Genomic DNA, 18,506 nt, shown 5'->3' on the forward strand with positions numbered 1-18,506 from the left:
AGGTGGGAACAGCCCGGGAGAGCATTCTGCTCAGGTAGGGTGGAATGTTTGTCTTCCAGAAGGCTACCTATCTTTGAGTTCTGGGGCAGGACTGTGTATATAGTGTGTGTGTGTGTATATATATATATATATATATAAGTAGGCAACCCAAAGTTATTGATTTGGGCTCATTTTGGTATATTGCATGCCACAGTTTTGCTGCCAAACTTTGAGGTTCTTACTGAAATTATTTACATACTATTTGTGCAGTCATAATATAATAAATGGTTGTAAAAACTCTCTAAACTCTCTGTATTTGTTACTTTCATCGCCAACTGCCAAATTGTTTCAAAATTACTTATGCAAAATTAAACACAATATAAAAAGCATATACAAAAAGGAATATGCTCTATGCTATTAGGATACATTCTAGATAATAGAGGCTTATAATAAGAAAATCATACCACATTATAAAAATACAGTTAGATCGTAATCTTTATTAAGGCCTTTAGGTCTGAGTGTTTCCCATTGCACTTCTCTCTGTTTCAAGAGTTTTTCCCTATCCATTCCACTTCTTTGTGGCCCTACGTGGTCTATGACCTGCCAACTTAACTGACTGATTTGATGTCCCTTGTCCATAAAGTGTGCTGATAAGGGGGTCTCTAGGTTGCCACATCTAATATTTGACCTATGCTGGCTCAATCTATCCCTTATTTTTCTGGTGGTTTCACCTAAATAGATTAGAGAAAAAGGGCATTAGATCAAATAGATAACACATTTTGATTCACATGTAAAGAAATTATTAATGTTGTACTTTCTCTTGTAAGGTGTATCCAGTCCACGGATTCATCCATTACTTGTGGAATATTCTCCTTCCCAACAGGAAGCTGCAAGAGGATCACCCACAGCAGAGCTGTCTATATAGCTCCTCCCCTAACTGCCACCTCCCAGTCATTCTCTTGCAGCTCTCGACAAGGGAAGTAGCTAGAGAGATGTGGTGCATTAATGTAGTTTATCTTCAATCAAAAGTTTATTATTTTCAAATGGTACCGGAGTTGTACTATTTTAGCCTCAGGCAGAAAGTTGAAGAAGAGTCTGCCTGTGTTTTTTTGATGATCTTAGTGGTTTGTAACTAAGATCCACTGCTGTTCTCACACATAACTGAAGAGATGGGTAACTTCAGCTGGGGGAATAGCGTGCAGGGTCTCCTGCTCTGAGGTATGTGTAGTTTTAAATTTTTCTAGAGAGATGATAAGCTAGAAAATGCTGACAATACCGGATTTATTTAAGGTAAGCCTGATTACAGTGATTTAATAACGACTGGTATCATGCTTGCTGTAAAGGGTAATATTTTTGTTATTTACTCTCATTACTGAATAGATATAACGTTTGCTTGAGGTATATAAACGTTTATTACAATTTGGTGATAAAACTTTATTCTGGGGCCCAGTTTTCCACATGGCTGACTAGATTTTGCCTAGGGATAGTTTTTTTAAGGCCCTCTCACTGTGAGTACAGGTTGGGAGGGGCCTATTTTTGCGCCTAAATTGCGCAGTAGTTTTTGCAGCTTGAGACATCCAGCTTCCCTGAAGGAGTCCCCTGAACATATAGGACCTCTCTACAGGGTTTTTGTGTCTTTTTGGTATATATATCGTTTTTTTTATCCGGTTTTGAAACTAAGGGGTTAATCATCCATTTGCAAGTGGTTGCAATGCTGTTTCAGTCTATTATACACACTGTAAAAATTTCGTAGATTTTACTGCTTTTTTCACTGTTTTGCAGTTTCTGTGATTGTTTTTTTCTCTTAAAGGCACAGTACCGTTTTATTTTTTGCTTGTTCACAGTTATTAAAGTGTTTTCCAAGCTTGCTGGTCTCATTACTAGTCTGTTTAAACATGTCTGACATAGAGGAAACTCATTGTTCATTATGTTTAGAAGCCATTGTGGAACCCCCTCTTAGAATGTGTACCAAATGCACTGATTTTACTATAGATTACAAAGACCATATTCTGGCTTTAAAAAATTTATCACCAGAAGAAATTGACAAGGAGGAAGTTATGCCGTTTAACTCTCCCCACGTGTCAGAACCTATAAATCCTGCTCAGGGGATGCCAAGTACATCTAGCACGCCCATTGCGTATACCTTGCAAGACATGGCGGCAGTTATGAATCATACCCTTACAGAGGTATTATCTAAACTGCCAGGATTGCAAGGAAAGCGAGACAGCTCTGGGACTAGAATAAATACAGAGCTCTCTGACACTTTAGTGGCTATCTCTGATACACCCTCACAATGTACTGAAGCTGAAGCAGGGGAGCTTCAATCTGTGGGTGATTTTTCTGATTCAGGGAAGATACTTCAACCTGATTCTGATATGTCTACATTTAAATTTAAGCTTGAGCACCTCCGCATATTGCTCAGGGAGGTCTTAGCAACTCTGGACGACTGTGACACTATTGTAGTCCCAGAGAAATTATGTAGATTAGATAAATACTATGCAGTACCTACTTATACTGATGTTTTTCCAATCCCTAAGAGGTTTTCTGAAATTATTTCTAAGGAATGGGATAGACCAGGTGTACCGTTCTCTCCCCCTCCTGTTTTTAAAAAGATGTTTCCTATAGACGCCGCTACACGGGACTTATGGCAGATGGTCCCTAAGGTGGAGGGAGCAGTTTCTACTCTAGCTAAGCGTACCACTATCCCTGTCGAGGACAGTTGTGCTTTTCTAGATCCAATGGATACAAAATTAGAGGGTTACCTTAAGAACATTTTTATTCAACAAGGTTTTATTCTCCAGCCTCTTGCATGCATTGCCCCAGTCACTGCTGCTGCGGCTTTCTGGTTTGAGTCTCTAGAGGAGGCTCTACAGGTTGAAACCCCGTTGGAAGATATTATTGACAAGCTTAAGGCTCTTAAGCTAGCCAATTCATTTGTTTCTGACGCCGTTGTTCATTTAACCAAGCTAACGGCTAAAAATTCAGGTTTTGCAATTCAGGCGCGTAGGGCGCTATGGCTTAAATCCTGGTCAGCTGACGTGACTTCAAAGTCTAAACTTCTCAACATTCCCTTCAAAGGACAGACCCTATTCGGACCTGGACTGAAGGAGATCATTTCTGACATCACTGGAGGAAAAGTCACGCCCTTCCTCAAGATAGATCCAACAAATTAAGGACCAAACAGTCTAGTTTTCGGCCCTTTCGAAACTTCAAGAGTGGCGCAGCTTCAACTTCCTCTAACACAAAACAAGAGGGAACTTTTGCCCAGTCTAAGCCGGTCTGGAGACCTAACCAGGCTTGGAACAAGGGGAAACAGGCCAAAAAGCCTGCTGCTGCCTCTAAGACAGCATGAAGGAGCAGCCCCCGATCCGGAAACGGATCTAGTAGGGGGCAGACTCTCTCTCTTCGCCCAGGCTTGGGCAAGAGATGTCCAGGATCCCTTGGCATTGGAAATTGTGTCCAAGGGTTATCTTCTGGAATTCAAAACCTCTCCCCCAAAAGGGAGATTTCATCTCTCACATTTATCTGCAAACCAGATAAAGAGAGAGGCATTCTTACATTGTGTTCAAGACCTCCTAGTTATGGGAGTGATCCACCCAGTTCCGCAGGAGGAACAGGGGCAGGGCTTCTATTCAAATCTGTTTGTAGTTCCCAAGAAAGAGGGAACATTCAGACCAATCTTAGATCTCAAGATCTTAAACAAATTTCTCAGAGTCCCATCCTTCAAGATGGAGACTATTCGAACCATCCTTCCTATGATCCAGGAGAGTCAATATATGACTACCGTAGACTTAAAGGATGCTTATCTTCACATCCCGATACACAAAGATCATCATCGTTTTCTCAGGTTTGCCTTTCTAGACAGGCACTACCAGTTTGTGGCTCTTCCCTTCGGGTTGGCCACGGCACCAAGAATCTTTACAAAGGTTCTAGGGTCCCTCCTAGCGGTCCTAAGGCCGCGGGGTATAGCAGTAGCCCCTTACTTAGACGACATTCTGATACAGGCGTCGACTTTTCAAATCGCCAGGTCCCATACGGACATTGTTCTGTCATTTCTGAGGTCCCATGGGTGGAAGGTGAACGAAGAAAAGAGTTCTCTATCATCTCTAACAAAAGTTTAATTCCTAGGGACTCTGATAGATTCGGTAGAAATGAAGATTTACCTAACGAAGGCCAGATTGTCAAAACTTCTAGACTCTTGCCGTGTTCTTTATTCCACTTCTCGTCCTTCAGTGGCTCAGTGTATGGATGTAATCGGTTTAATGGTAGCGGCAATGGACATCGTACCATTTGCCCGCCTACATCTCAGACTGCTGCAACTTTGCATGCTCAGTCAGTGGAATGGGGATTACACAGATTTGTCCCCTCTACTAAATCTGGATCAAGAAACCAGGGATTCTCTTCTCTGGTGGCTATCTCGGGTCCATCTTTCCAAGGGGATGAGCTTCCGCAGGCCAGATTGGACTATAGTAATGACAGATGCCAGCCTTCTGGGCTGAGGTGCAGTCTGGAACTCCCTGAAGGCTCAAGCCTCGTGGACTCAGGAGGAGGCACTCCTTCCGATAAACATTCTGGAACTAAGAGCGATATTCAATGCTCTTCAGGCTTGGCCTCAGCTAGCTGCGGTCAGGTTCATCAGATTTCAGTCGGACAACATCACGACTGTAGCCTATATCAACCATCAGGGGGGAACAAGGAGCAATGTTGGAGGTTTCAAAGTTAATTCTATGGGCAGAGGTTCACTCTTGCCATCTCTCAGCTATCCATATCCCAGGAGTAGAGAACTGGGAGGCGGATTTTCTAAGTCGGCAGACTTTTCATCCGGGGGAGTGGGAGCTCCATCCGGAGGTATTTGCCCAGCTGATTCAACTATGGGGCAAACCAGAACTGGATCTCATGGCGTCTCATCAGAACGCCAAACTTCCTTGTTACGGGTCTAGGTCAAGGGATCCCCAGGCAGCACTGATAGATGCTCTAGCAGCGCCCTGGTCCTTCAGCCTGGCTTATGTGTTTCCACCATTTCCTCTGCTCCCTCGTCTGATTGCCAAGATCAAGTAGGAGAGCGCTTCGGTGATTTTGATAGCTCCTGCGTGGCCACACAGGACTTGGTATGCAGATCTGGTGGACATGTCATCCTTTCCACCATGGACTCTGCCGCTGAGGCAGGACCTTCTACTTCAAGGTCCCTTCAAACATCCAAATCTAATTTCTCTGCGTCTGACTGCTTGGAGATTGAACGCTTGATTTTATCAAAGCGTGGTTTTTCTGAGTCGGTCATTGATACCTTAATTCAGGCTCGAAAGCCTGTCACCAGGAAAATCTATCATAAGATATGGTGTAAATATCTTCATTGGTGTGAATCCAAGAGTTACTCATGGAGTAAAGTCAGGATTCCCAGGATATTATCTTTTCTCCAAGAAGGATTGGAGAAGGGATTGTCAGCTAGTTCCTTAAAGGGACAGATTTCTGCTCTGTCTATTCTTTTGCACAAGCGTCTGGCGGGCGTTTTGTCAGGCTTTAGTTAGAATCAAGCCTGTTTTTAAACCTGTTGCTCCGCCATGGAGTTTAAATTTAGTTCTTAAAGTTCTTCAAGGGGTTCCGTTTGAACCTCTGCATTCCATAGATATCAAGCTTTTATCTTGGAAAGTTCTGTTTTTGGTAGCTATCTCTTCGGCTCGAAGAGTTTCAGAGTTATCTGCCTTGCAGTGTGATTCCTCTTATCTGATCTTCCATGCAGATAAGGTAGTATTGCGTACCAAACCTGGGTTTATTCGTAAGGTGTTATCTAATAAGAATATCAATCAGATTGTTGTTCCGTCACTGTGTCCTAATCCTTCTTCAAAGAAGGATTGTCTATTACACAATCTTGACGTGGTTCACTCTGACAGAGGAAAGGCCAAAAGGCTTCAGCAACTTCTCTTTCTTTTTGGTTAAGAAGTATAATCTGCTTAGCTTATGAGACTGCTGGCCAGCAGCCTCCTGAAAGAATTACAGCTCATTCCACTATAGCGGTGGCTTCCACATGGGCTTTTAAAAATGAGGCTTCTGTTGAACAGATTTGTAAGGCGGCGACTTGGTCTTCGCTTCATACTTTTTCTAAATTCTACAAATTTGATACTTTTGCTTCTTCGGAGGCTATTTTTGGGAGAAAGGTCTTACAGGCAGTGGTGCCTTCCGTTTAAGCGTCTGCCTTGTCCCTCCCTTCATCCGTGTCCTATAGCTTTGGTATTGGTATCCCACAAGTAATGGATGAATCCGTGGACTGGATACACCTTACAAGAGAAAACAAAATTTATGCTTACCTGATAAATTTATTTCTCTTGTGGTGTATCCAGTCCATTTTCATGTCCATCCTGTCATTTTAAGGCAGGTGTTTTTTATTTTTAAACTACAGTCACCACTGCACCCTATAGTTTCTCCTTTCTCTTGCTTGTCTTCGGTCGAATGACTGGGAGGTGGCAGTTAGGGGAGGAGCTATATAGACAGCTCTGCTGTGGGTGATCCTCTTGCAGCTTCCTGTTGGGAAGGAGAATATCCCACAAGTAATGGATGAATCCGTGGACTGGATACACCACAAGAGAAATAAATTTATCAGGTAAGCATAAATTTTGTTTTTTTTTCATTGTGTGGATGGTAAAATAAATCACCTTTGATAATGGAGCTACTCTTGAAACAGAGAGAAGTGCAATGGATACACAGATTGGAAACACTCAGACCTAAAGGCCTTAATAAAGATTACGATCTAACTGTATTTTTATAATGTGGTATGATTTTCTTATTATAAGCCTCTATTATCTAGAATGTATCCTAATAGCATAGAGCTTATTCCTTTTTGTATATGCTTTTTATATTGTGTTTAATTTTGCATAAGTAATTTTGAAATAAATTGGCAGTTGGCAAATGAAAGTAACAAATACAGAGAGTAATGGAATGTATATATTGCAGGGCTTTGAGACATAATATATGTGTAGCTGCAGTTACCTCCAGAGTCCAATAGATGGCAGTAGATATCTAGAAGTGGAATATCTGGCGCCAAAATGTCTTTAAAAGTTGTTTGAAATGACTGCACAATATGTATGATTAAGGGGGGAAGCCGGAAACGTCAGTTTTTTGTTTTATCCTGTTTCCAATAAAGTGATTTTTTACACTATAGTGCTGTGGACCGTTTGCATGTGTGTGTGTATTTGGAGCCCTTTGCAGTCAAGTAGATAAAAACATGTACAGTAAATTCATATTTATGCAATATTCATATTTAATAAAAGGTTTTAACTGTGTATTCACTGTAAATATTTCACATTCCAATGTTCGCACATAGCGGAATATGTTTTATGTATTTTTAAATATATATTCCTATATATCTGTGTGTGTGTGTATGTATGTATGTGTATATATATATATATATATATATATATATATATATATATATATATATATATATATATATATATATACATACAGTGTATGTATGTGTATTTATACAGCTAAATATATATATATATATATATATATATATATATATATATATATATATATATATATATATATATATATATAGGTATAAATATATTTGTTCAAAATGCCATCTGATATATATGTAAATATCTCTTTAAGAATAAATAGAACATATTCTGCTATGTGTATTTCATTGGATTATGAAATATGCAATATTATCTTCTTATGTTGTGCTTTTAAATCACCAGCTATCGAGTTTGCACGACTTGTGGGTGATGTTTTTTTTCCAACTTTTTCCACTCCATTGAAGTCTAAGGTGAATGTGATCTTGCTTCTCAAAGTCTTTCTTTGTTGCCGCAATGTTACAAAAGCTAGAGTGCAAACTTTTTACTTTCAACTCCTAATACTAGCGCAAATCTACATGAGCAAAAAAAATTATAGCGTTATTAACGCTCCAACGCTAGCGCAAAATACCGCTCCATCGTAATCTGGACCTAATTGTTTGAAAAATAAAGGAGAAAAAAATGTTCTAAGAGCATATAAATAGTAGCCTGGGAGACTTTAATATAAGGGAGATTCCTGGAAATAGGACAAGGTTGACAAACCTATAGTACATTGAACATACACAAATAATCCTTTTCTATCTGTGTATAGTTTAATTTCTTTATGGGTTTTAAGCTATTTTGAAATTTCCACAATGTAGTTAAAGGAAAATAAAGGTCAGTTTTGAAATGTGCAATAGCGTGCTAGCTATCCGGAATAATGCCAGCTCTCCCGCACTGCTATTGGCTAAGAGATAGAAACGTCACCTGACTGAAAAATAGCGTTCTGGCGTGGGCTGCCTGAGGAGCTCAGTGCGGCAAACGCTTCAGACAAATAAAGGAACTTTCAGCATGATGTATTTTATACTTCATGACTAAAAGTCCCCTTTATTTGTTCCACTGGTAAATCCTAATGTTTTATCTAGGATTTACTTTCACTTTAATTGATAATTTTCAAAGTACATAAAACTGCACAAAACATGCCAACAATACAACAGAAAGCCTTATGCATGTCCAATATATAATGAACATTTTTACTATATAATGCATATAAATTACACGTCATACACACATGTAGTGTATACCCATAATACCCTAGCTCAATGGATTAACAAAAATGTTTTCATATTTAAAAAAAATACATTGATTTCATAATCTCAAAATATATATTTTACTGTCACCACATCACAACACGGAATAATATATTTTCAAAAATAACCTTAATTAATGTAGACCATTCTATATTAAAGGGACATTGTACTGTGATTTTTTCTCTCTCCTTTAATGTGTCCCAATAATCAATTTTACCTACTGGGGTGTATTAAAGTGCTTAGATTTATTTGTAATTTGAAATAGCTGCTTTTGTCTGTTTGTATCTCCATCTATACTGTAAATTTCAATACTGGCTATAGCAAAGCTGCGTGCACGAGAAAGTATAAAAGAGATTAAGGTCCCAGTGAGGGAGGACAGAGAGATAATAAAAGTTAATGTTTCCATTGTTCTCTCTAAGGGCCAAATGGTCAAAAACTTGCTGGCATGGAGAAAAATCATGCAAAATGTTTGAGGGCTTTTTTGAACATTATATTGCAATGTATGTGTCTCTCCTTCACACCCAGATCCATGCATAGTAAGACCAACAGCTCTCAAACAAAAATGTGCCTTTTTAACATTTGACGGACCTGACAGTACTGACAAGACAAGTTGTAGGTACTTGTCTCACTGTGTATATAGTTAGAGAAAAGATAAGAAGGCTAAGAAAGGTTTTGTGTTAATATAGAGATAAGCTAGTGAGATCTGTTGTACCTGTAAGTTCAGCCAATTTAATTGGGTTGTGATTTCAATTAGCAGAGACAGCTATTTCATATACAAAATATACATAAAAAAAAATTTGGTTAATATTTCTAGTGTTATTATCACTCAAGTACATGGGTTAACCAATGACTTGTAATACAAGTTTTATTGTGTTAGTCATTAAATGTATAGGGAGCTTTAGTTATTGTGAGCTCTAGCAAGGTTGCGACTTGTAAAAAATTTAATGTGGACCTGCCTATTTAATTGTATGCAAACAAACAAACTGGTTTATTCTATACAAAAAAAAACACTAACTTATTGTATATAACCTATTTAATAAGTTTACAACATTACAAGCTTTAAAAATTGACAACTTATTTCTAGTAAAATAAGATATTTTTTAAAAAAGATGTGTCCCAACAGATACCACCCGTCATAAGAAGAGCTATGAAGAAAATGGTCGGGAGTATTTCTTTGTGTCCAAAGAAATGTTTGAAAGTATGGTGTTCAGTCACAGGTAAGTACAACGTTTATTATATGAAAAACACACAGAGAGATTAAAGTGACATAAGGTACTGTCACTTTAAAGAAAGGGATCATTGCACACAGAATTGCTTAATAAAAAAATAATTTATTAAGTTATATTTCACTGAAGAAAAACATCGACTGGATACTGCTCAGTGATCCTGAACAGAATAACAATAATAACATACAACACCTAAAAAATACAGCCTTAACTAAACAGAAGAAAGATACCCTAACATCTTATACATAGGTAAGTACTACACAAAAAAGTCCTCAGATGCAAGACTGCAGCCAGCAGGCTGCACACAGGGTCTAGATTACTCACACAGTCTCCAGATTAAGGAAGTAGCTTGCAAGCCAAGGATCAGAGGTATACCTCTAAAATTCAAAGAGCAGGGTTTAAGCGCACCACCATTCACATTCTTCTCCCGGTGCACGCTGGTTCCGTGATATGACGTAAATTGTAACAGCGCTACAGATTCCACACACCCCTCATTTGATTGGTTCAACTCCAATGAAACTTTGTTTCTTTCATGTAATTGGCAAGAGTCCATTAGCTAGTGACGTATGGGATATACAATCCTACCAGGAGGGGCAAAGTTTCCCAAACCTCAAAATGCCTATAAATATACCCCTCACCACACCCACCATTCAGTTTTACAAACTTTGCCTCCTATGGAGGTGATGAAGTAAGTTTGTGCTAAGATTTCTACGTTGATATGCGCTTCTCAGCATTTTGAAGCCCGATTCCTCTAAGTACAGTGAATGTCAGAGGGATGTGAAGGGAGTATCACCTATTGAATGCAATGGTTTTCCTCACAGGGGATCTATTTCATAGGTTCTCTGTTATCGGTCGTAGAGATTCATCTCCTTCCTCCCTTTTCAGATCAACGATATATTCTCATATTCTATTACCTCTACTGATAACCGTTTCAGTACTGGTTTGGCTATCTGCTACATGTGGATGGGTGTCTTTTGGTAAGTATTTTTTCATTACTTAAGACACTCTCAGCTATGGTTTGGCACTTTATGTATTTATATAAAGTTCTAAATATATTTTTTGTACTTATATTTGCCATGATTCAGGTTTTCAGTATATTTCCTTTTGCAGACTGTCAGTTTCATATCTGGGAAATGCTTTTTTAGGAAAAATGTATTTCTTACCTGGGGTATAGTCTCTTTTTTCAAATTGACTGTCTTTTAAATTCGCGGGCAGAATTAGGCTCGGAAGGGCGCAAAATGCCAAAGTTTATTGCGTCATTCTTGGCGCAAGATTTTTTTGGCGCGAAGTTATGTTCGTTGACGCAAAATTCGTCATTTCCGGCGTCTTAGTCGACGCCGAGTCCTTCACAAGGTTGCATCATCTGTGACGTGAGTGTGTCATTTCCATACGTTTTTTGGCGCCAAAAAATATTTTTCTGTTTCTTGTGCGTCATACTTGGCGCCAAATATTTTCATTATTTAAGACCCCATTCCTATTTGCCTCTTGCCTTTTTTCTCTATCAGAGGGCTATGCTGTTTGCATTTTTTCCCATTCCCGAAACTGCCATATAAGGAAATTGATAATTTTGCTTTATATGTTGTTTTTTTCTCTTACATTTGCAAGATGTCTCAATCTGATCCTGTCTCAGAAATCACTGTTGGAACCCTGCTGCCTGATAACAGTTCTACCAAAGCTAAGTGCATTTGTTGTAAACTTGTGGAGGTTATTTCTCCTGCTGTGGTTTGTAATAGTTGTCATGATAAACTAAACTTTTACATGCAGATAATGTATCCATCAGTAGTAGTTCATTACCTGTTGCTGTCCCTTCAACATCTAATGCACAAGATATACCTGTAAATTTAAAAGAATTTATTTCTGATTCTATTCAGAAGGCTTTGTCTGCCATCCCGCCTTCTAATAAACATAAAAGGTCTTTTAAAACTTCTCATAAAGTTGATAAAATTTCAAATGACCGGCAACCTGCTGAATTATCCTTCTCTAATGGGGATCTATCTGGTTCAAAAGATCCTGCCTCAGATATTGACACTGAGAAATCTTCTTATTTATTTAAAATGGAGTATATTCATTCTTTGTTAAAAGAAGTGTTGATTACATTGGATATGGAGGAAACTAGTCCTCTTGATATTAAAACTTGTAAACGTTTAAATTCTGTTTATAAACCTCCTGTGGTTATTTCAGAGGTTTTTCCAGTTCCTGTTGCTATTTCTGATATGATTTCTAAGGAATGGAATAGGCCTGGTACATCTTTTATTCCTTCTTCAAGGTTTAAAAAATTGTATCCTTTGCCAGCAGTTAATTTAGAGTTTTGGGGAAAGATCCCCAAAGTTGATGGGGCTATCTCTACTCTTGCTAAACGTACTACTATTCCTATGGAAGATAGTACTTCTTTTAAAGATCCTTTAGATAGGAAACTTGAATCTTATCTAAGGAAAGCCTATTTATATTCAGGTCATCTTCTCAGGCCTGCAATTTCTTTGGCTGATGTTGCAGCTGCTTCAACTTTTTGGTTGGAAACTTTAGCGCAACAAGTATTGGATCATTGTTAACTTGATTCAACATGCTAATAATTTTATTTTCAATGCCATTTTTGATATCATCAAAATTGATGTTAAATCTATGTCTTTAGCTATTTTACACTAACACCTAACACTACACTACAATTAAATAAATTAACTAAACTAAATACAATTAAATACAATTACATTTTTTATCTAAAGTACAAAAAACTAATTACACCTAATCTAATCCCCCTAATAAAATAAAAAATAAAAAACCCTACCCTAAATTACAAAAGGGCCTTTTGCGGGGCATTGCCCCAAAGTAATCAGCTCTTTTACCTGTAAAAATATTTACAACCCCCCCAACATTAAAACCCACCACCCACACAATCAACCCTACTCTAAAACCCACCCAATCCCCCCTTAAAAACTAACTAACACTAACCCCTTGAAGATCACCCTACCTTGAGAAGTCTTCACCCAACCGGGCCGAAGTCCTCCACGAAGCCGGCAGAAGTGGTCCTCCAGACAGGCAGAAGTGGTCCTCCAGAAGGCAGAAGTCTTCATCCAGGTGGCATCTTCTATCTTCATCCATCCGGCGCGGAGCGGCTCCATCTTCAAGACATCCGACGTGGAGCATCCTCTTCAAACGACGTCCAACTGAAGAATGAAGGTTCCTTTAAATGACGTCATCCAAGATGGCGTCCCTTCAATTCCGATTGGCTGATAGAATCCTATCAGCAAATCGGAATTAAGGTAGGAAAAATCCTATTGGCTGATGCAATCAGCCAATAGGATTGAAGTTCAATTCTATTGGCTGATCCAATCAGCCAATAGAATTCAAGGGTGGGTTTTAATGTTGGGGGTGGGTTGTAAAAAATTTTTTTACAGGTAAAAGAGCTGATTACTTTGGGGCAATGCCCCGCAAAAGGCCCTTTTAAGGGCTATTTGTAATTTAGTGTAGGGTAGGGCTTTTTTTATTTTGGGGGGGCTTTTTTATTTTGTTAGGGGGATTAGATTAGGTGTAATTAGTTTAAAAATCTTGTAATTATTTTATTATTTTCTGTAATTTAGTGTTTGTTTTTTGTACTTTAGATACATTTTTTTAATTGTATTTAGTTTAGTTAATTTATTTATTTAATTATAGTGTAGTATTAGGTGTTAGTGTAACTTAGGTTATGTTTTATTTTACAGGTAAATTTGTCTTTATTTTAACTAGGTAGTTATTAAATAGTTAATAACTATTTAATAACTATTGTACCTAGTTAAAATAAATAAAGTTACCTGTAAAATAAAAATAAACCCTAAGCTAGATACAATGTAACTATTAGCTAGCTTAGGGTTATGTAGCTAGCTTAGGGTTTATTTGATAGGTATTTAGTTTTAAATAGGAATTATTTATTTAATGCTAGAAATATTTATTTAGATTTATTTCAATTATATTTAAGTTAGGGGGTGTTAGGGTTAGGGTTAGACTTAAGTTTAGGGGTTAATAAATTTAATATAGTGTTGGCGACGTTGGGGGCGGCAGATTAGGGGTTAATAAATATAATGTAGGGGGCGGAAGAATAGGGGTTAATAAGTATAATGTAGGTGGCGGTGGGCTCCAGGAGTGGCGGTTTAGGGGTTAATAAGTTTATTTAGTTGCGGCAGGGTCCGGGAGCGGCGGTTTAGGGGTTAATAATTGTATTTAGTTGCGGTGGGGTCCGGGAGTGGTGGTTTAGGGGTTAAACACTTTATTAGAGTTATGGCGGGGTCCGGGAGCGGCGGTATATGGGGTAAACAGTATAGTATATTGTGGGTGTTTAGTGACAGGGTACCAAGAAAGCTGTAAAAAAGCCGAAGAGCGGCGAGATCGATGACTGTTAGTTAACAACAGTCCGCTGCTCATCGCCCCGCGGCTTTTTGACAGCTTTTTTGGTAACTTTGGAGAATGTATTCAGGTCCGCAGCAGCGATGTTAGGCGATCTTAGGTGAGCGTATTGGTGCCGTCGAATGCAGGTAAGTTGACAAGTTGATAAATAGATGCCTTTGTCTCTAACAGACAAGAGACGTTTGAAATTGGTTGCAGCCTGTCGGAACCTTCAGTCTCAGTCATTCCCGTCAGTAGCTTTGTGCATGGAAGTTTTAGGTCTCATGACTGCAGCATCGGACGCGATCCCCTTTGCTCGTTTTCATATGAGACCTCCCCAGCTTTGTATGCTGAACCAATGGTGCAGGGATTATACAAGGATATCACAATTAATATCCTTAAATCCCAATGTTCGACTATCTCTGACTTGGTGGTTAGATCACCATCGTATTGTTCTAGGGGCCTCTTTTGTTTGTCCAACCTGGACTGTGATCACAACAGATGCGAGTCTTTCAGGTTGGGGAGCTGTTTGGGGATCTCTGACAGCACAAGGGGTTTGGAAATCTCAAGAGGCGAGATTACCAATAAATACTTTGGATCTCCGTGCGATTCTCAGGGCTCTTCAGTTTTGGCCTCTATTGAAGAGAGAACCGTTCATTTGTTTTCAGACAGACAATATCACAACTGTGGCATATGTCAATCATCAGGGTGGGACTCACAGTCCTCAAGCTATGAAAAAAGTATCTCGGAAACTTGTTTGGGCAGAATCCAGCTCCTGTCTAATTTCTGCAGTTCATATCTCAGGTATAGACAATTGGGAAGTGGATTATCTCAGTCGTCAGACTTTACATCCAGGAGAGTGGTCTCTCCACCCAGATGTGTTTTCTCAAATTGTTCAGATGTGGGGTCTTCCAGAAATAGATCTGATGGCATCTCATCTAAACAAGAAACTTCCCAGGTACCTGTCCAGGGATCCTCAGGCGGAAGCAGTGGATGCGTTGACACTTCCTTGGTGTTATTAACCTGCTTATATTTTCCCGCCTCTAGTTCTTCTTCCAAGAGTGATCTCCAAAATTATCATGGAACAATTGTTTGTGTTGCTGGTGGCTCCAGCATGGCCTCACAGGTTTTGGTATGCGGATCTTGTTCTGATGTCCAGTTGCCAACCTTGGCCACTTCCATTAAGACCGGACCTTCTGTCTCAAGGTCCATTTTTCCATCAGGATCTCAAATCATTAAATTTTAAGGTATGGAACGCCTAGTGCTTAGTCATAGAGGTTTCTCTGATTCAGTAATTAATACTTTGTTGCAGGCTCGTAAATCTGTTTCTAGAAAGATTTATTATCGAGTTTGGAAGACTTACATTTCATGGTGTTCCTCTCATAAATTCTCCAGGCATTCTTTTAGAATTCCTAGAATTTTACAGTTTCTTCAGGATGGTTTGGATAAAGGTTTGTCTATAAGTTCATTAAAAGGACAAATCTCTGCTCTTTCTGTTTTATTCCACAGAAAAATTGCTAAACTTCCTGATATTCACTGTTTTGTTCAGGCTTTGGTTCGTATAAAGCCTGTGATTAAATCAATCTCTCCTCCTTGGAGTCTTAATTTGGTTTTGAAGGCTTTACAGGCTCCTCCTTTTGAGCCTATGCATTCTTTGGACATTAAACTACTTTCTTGGAAAGTGTTGTTCCTTTTGGCCATCTCTTTTGAATCTCTTGTGAATCTCCTTTTCTGATTTTTCATCAGGATAAGGCAGTTTTGCGGAGTTCATTTAAATTCTTACCTAAGGTTGTGAATTCTAACAACATTAATAGAGAAATTGTTGTCCCTTCTTTGTGTCCTAATCCTAAGAATTATTTGGAGAGATCTTTACATTCTTTGGATGTGGTGAGAGCTCTGAAATATTATGTTGAAGCTACTAAAGATCTCAGTAAGACCTCTAGTCTATTTGTTATCTTTTCTGGTTCCAGGAAAGGTCAGAAGGCTTCTGCCGTTTCTTTGGCTTCATGGTTAAAGCTTCATCAAGCTTATTTGGAGTCGGGTAAAGCCCCGCCTCAGAGAATTACAGCTCATTCTACTAGATCAGTTTCCACTTCTTGGGATTTTAAGAATGAAGCTTCAGTTGATCAGATTTGCAAAGCAGCAACTTGGTCTTCTTTGCATACATTTACTAAATTCTACCATTTTGATGTATTTGCTTCTTCGGAAGCAGTTTTTGGTAGAAAAGTTGTTCAGGCAGCTGTTTCAGTTTTATTCTTCTGCTTATGATTTAAGTTTTTCCTTTTTATTTATGAGATTAAACTTATATTTGGGTTGTGGATTAAATTTTTTCAGCGAAATGGCTGTTTTTATTTTGTCCCTCCCTCTCTAGTGACTCTTGCGTGGAGTTCCACTTCTTGGGTATTGCTATCCCATATGTCACTAGCTCATGGACTCTTGCCAATTACATGAAAGAAAACATAATTTATGTAAGAACTTACCTGATAATTTCATTTCTTTCATATTGGCAAGAGTCCATGAGGCCCACCCTTTTTATGGTGGTTATGATTTTTTTGTATATAGCACAATTATTTCCAAATTCCTTTGTTGATGCTTTTTACTCCTTTCTTTATCACCCCACTACTTGGCTATTCGTTAAACTGAATTGTGGGTGTGGCGAGGGGTGTATTTATAGGCATTTTGAGGTTTGGGAAACTTTGCCCCTCCTGGTAGGATTGTATATCCCATACGTCACTAGCTCATGGACACTTGCCAATATGAAAGAAATTAATTTATCAGGTAAGTTCTTACATAAATTATGTTTTTCATAGGCTGCCGTGCCTTCACAGTACAAGACTCATGTATAGCTTACTCCCAGTAGAAATAATACTGTAAACAACGGATTTCCACATTTTGACTCTGAATAACCTTCCAGTTTAAAATGTTTTCAACATCAGTTTTCTTTACTAGGAATTAATCACAGTTTCTGATGGCTGTCTCAAGGAGGACTCTAATAGAAAACGGCAGGCGTGCGTATCGTGAATCACTTAACTTGTTGAGATTGTAGAACTTCTTATCTGGCTAAGCAGGGTCAAGAGGCTCGGCTAGGTGCTGGAAAGGGTTACTCGTAGTGAAGGTCTCAGGCACACAGACTACAGACAGCGGTTTCTGCCACGGGTCTCATAAGGGGGAAAGGCAGCTAGGCCAAAGCAGACAGAGCACAGGCAGCCCTGAGCCTTGTGCTGGTGTCTGCTTTGGCCTATCTGCCTTTCCCCCTTTCCAGCACCTAGCTGAGCCTCTTCATATCACGGAACCGGTGTGCACCGGGAGAAGAAGGTGAATGGCGGTGCGCTTAAACCCTGCTCTTTGAATTTTAAAGGTATACCTCTGATCCTTGGCTTGCAAGCTACTTCCTTCATCTGGGGACTGTGTGAGTAATCTAGACCCTGTGTGCAGCCTGCTGGCTGCGGTCTTTCATCTGAGGACTTTTTTGTGTAGTACTTACTTATGTATAAGATGTTAGGGTATCTTTCTTCTGTTTAGTTTAGGCTGTATTTTTTAGGTGTTGTATGTTATTATTGTTATTCTGTTCAGGATCACTGAGCAGTATCCAGTCAATGTTTTTCTTCAATGAAATGTAACTTAATAAATGAATTTTTAATTAAGCAATTCTGTGTGCAATAATCCCTTTCTTTAAAGCGACAGTACCTTATGTCACTTTAATCTCTCTGTGTGTTTTTCATATAATTAACTTTGTTAAAGGGTTGCACCAGATAGTTAATAAGTAGTATTAACTCCTCCCTCTCTTTACACTTATATATCTTTAAGTACAAAGTTTAGGTGTCACCATGGGTATTTGAAGAAATTCTTCTGAGGGGGGTGCAAAATGAAAAGCCCAAAACATAATATTATCAAGGGCAACATGTGTAGCAGGAAATACTGTAGATGCTTGTTTTACATGTGAACTGCATGTTTAAGAAAGGATGGCTTATTGGTATGAAAAGAGTAATTCAAGTGGGAGCTTATGTTTAGATATAAGGAGTAAAATTCACAGAAAAGGGCATTTGCCACCCTTGTCCTACTCCAGATACCCAAGGGTGTCTCTTCTAATCAACATTGGAATACTTTTGTTAAAAGGAAAAAAGATTGGCCACGCTGCAGCAGGGTGATTACTGGTCTGTAGGCTGGTCTTATAAGCTCATGGAAAGTCATTCTGGACTTGGAAACTGAACCAAGAGGTTGTATAATGTGGTTTCTGTCTCCTAAGGTTTTGTCAAGTCAGAATGTGCTTATAGGCATATTATTCCAACAATAGATCCCTGTTCTCAAAGTTATTTTACAGCAACTTTCAATCACAAAAATACATATATCTAGTTTTAACTTAA

General features: G+C 38.8%; 1 protein-coding gene across 1 annotated transcript in view; it reads left to right on the plus strand.

Annotated features, from left to right (window-relative positions):
- Positions 1 to 18,506, plus strand: part of MPP4 (MAGUK p55 scaffold protein 4) — a 127,552-nt gene that overhangs the window by 92,916 nt on the left and 16,130 nt on the right. Inside the window, exon 18 of the mRNA XM_053698698.1 lies at positions 9,687 to 9,780. Coding sequence (XP_053554673.1) covers positions 9,687 to 9,780 — 94 coding nt within the window. The remainder of the gene's footprint in view (positions 1 to 9,686; positions 9,781 to 18,506) is intronic.

Source organism: Bombina bombina, chromosome 1 (assembly GCF_027579735.1).
Source record: "Bombina bombina isolate aBomBom1 chromosome 1, aBomBom1.pri, whole genome shotgun sequence".
NCBI lineage: Eukaryota > Metazoa > Chordata > Amphibia > Anura > Bombinatoridae > Bombina > Bombina bombina.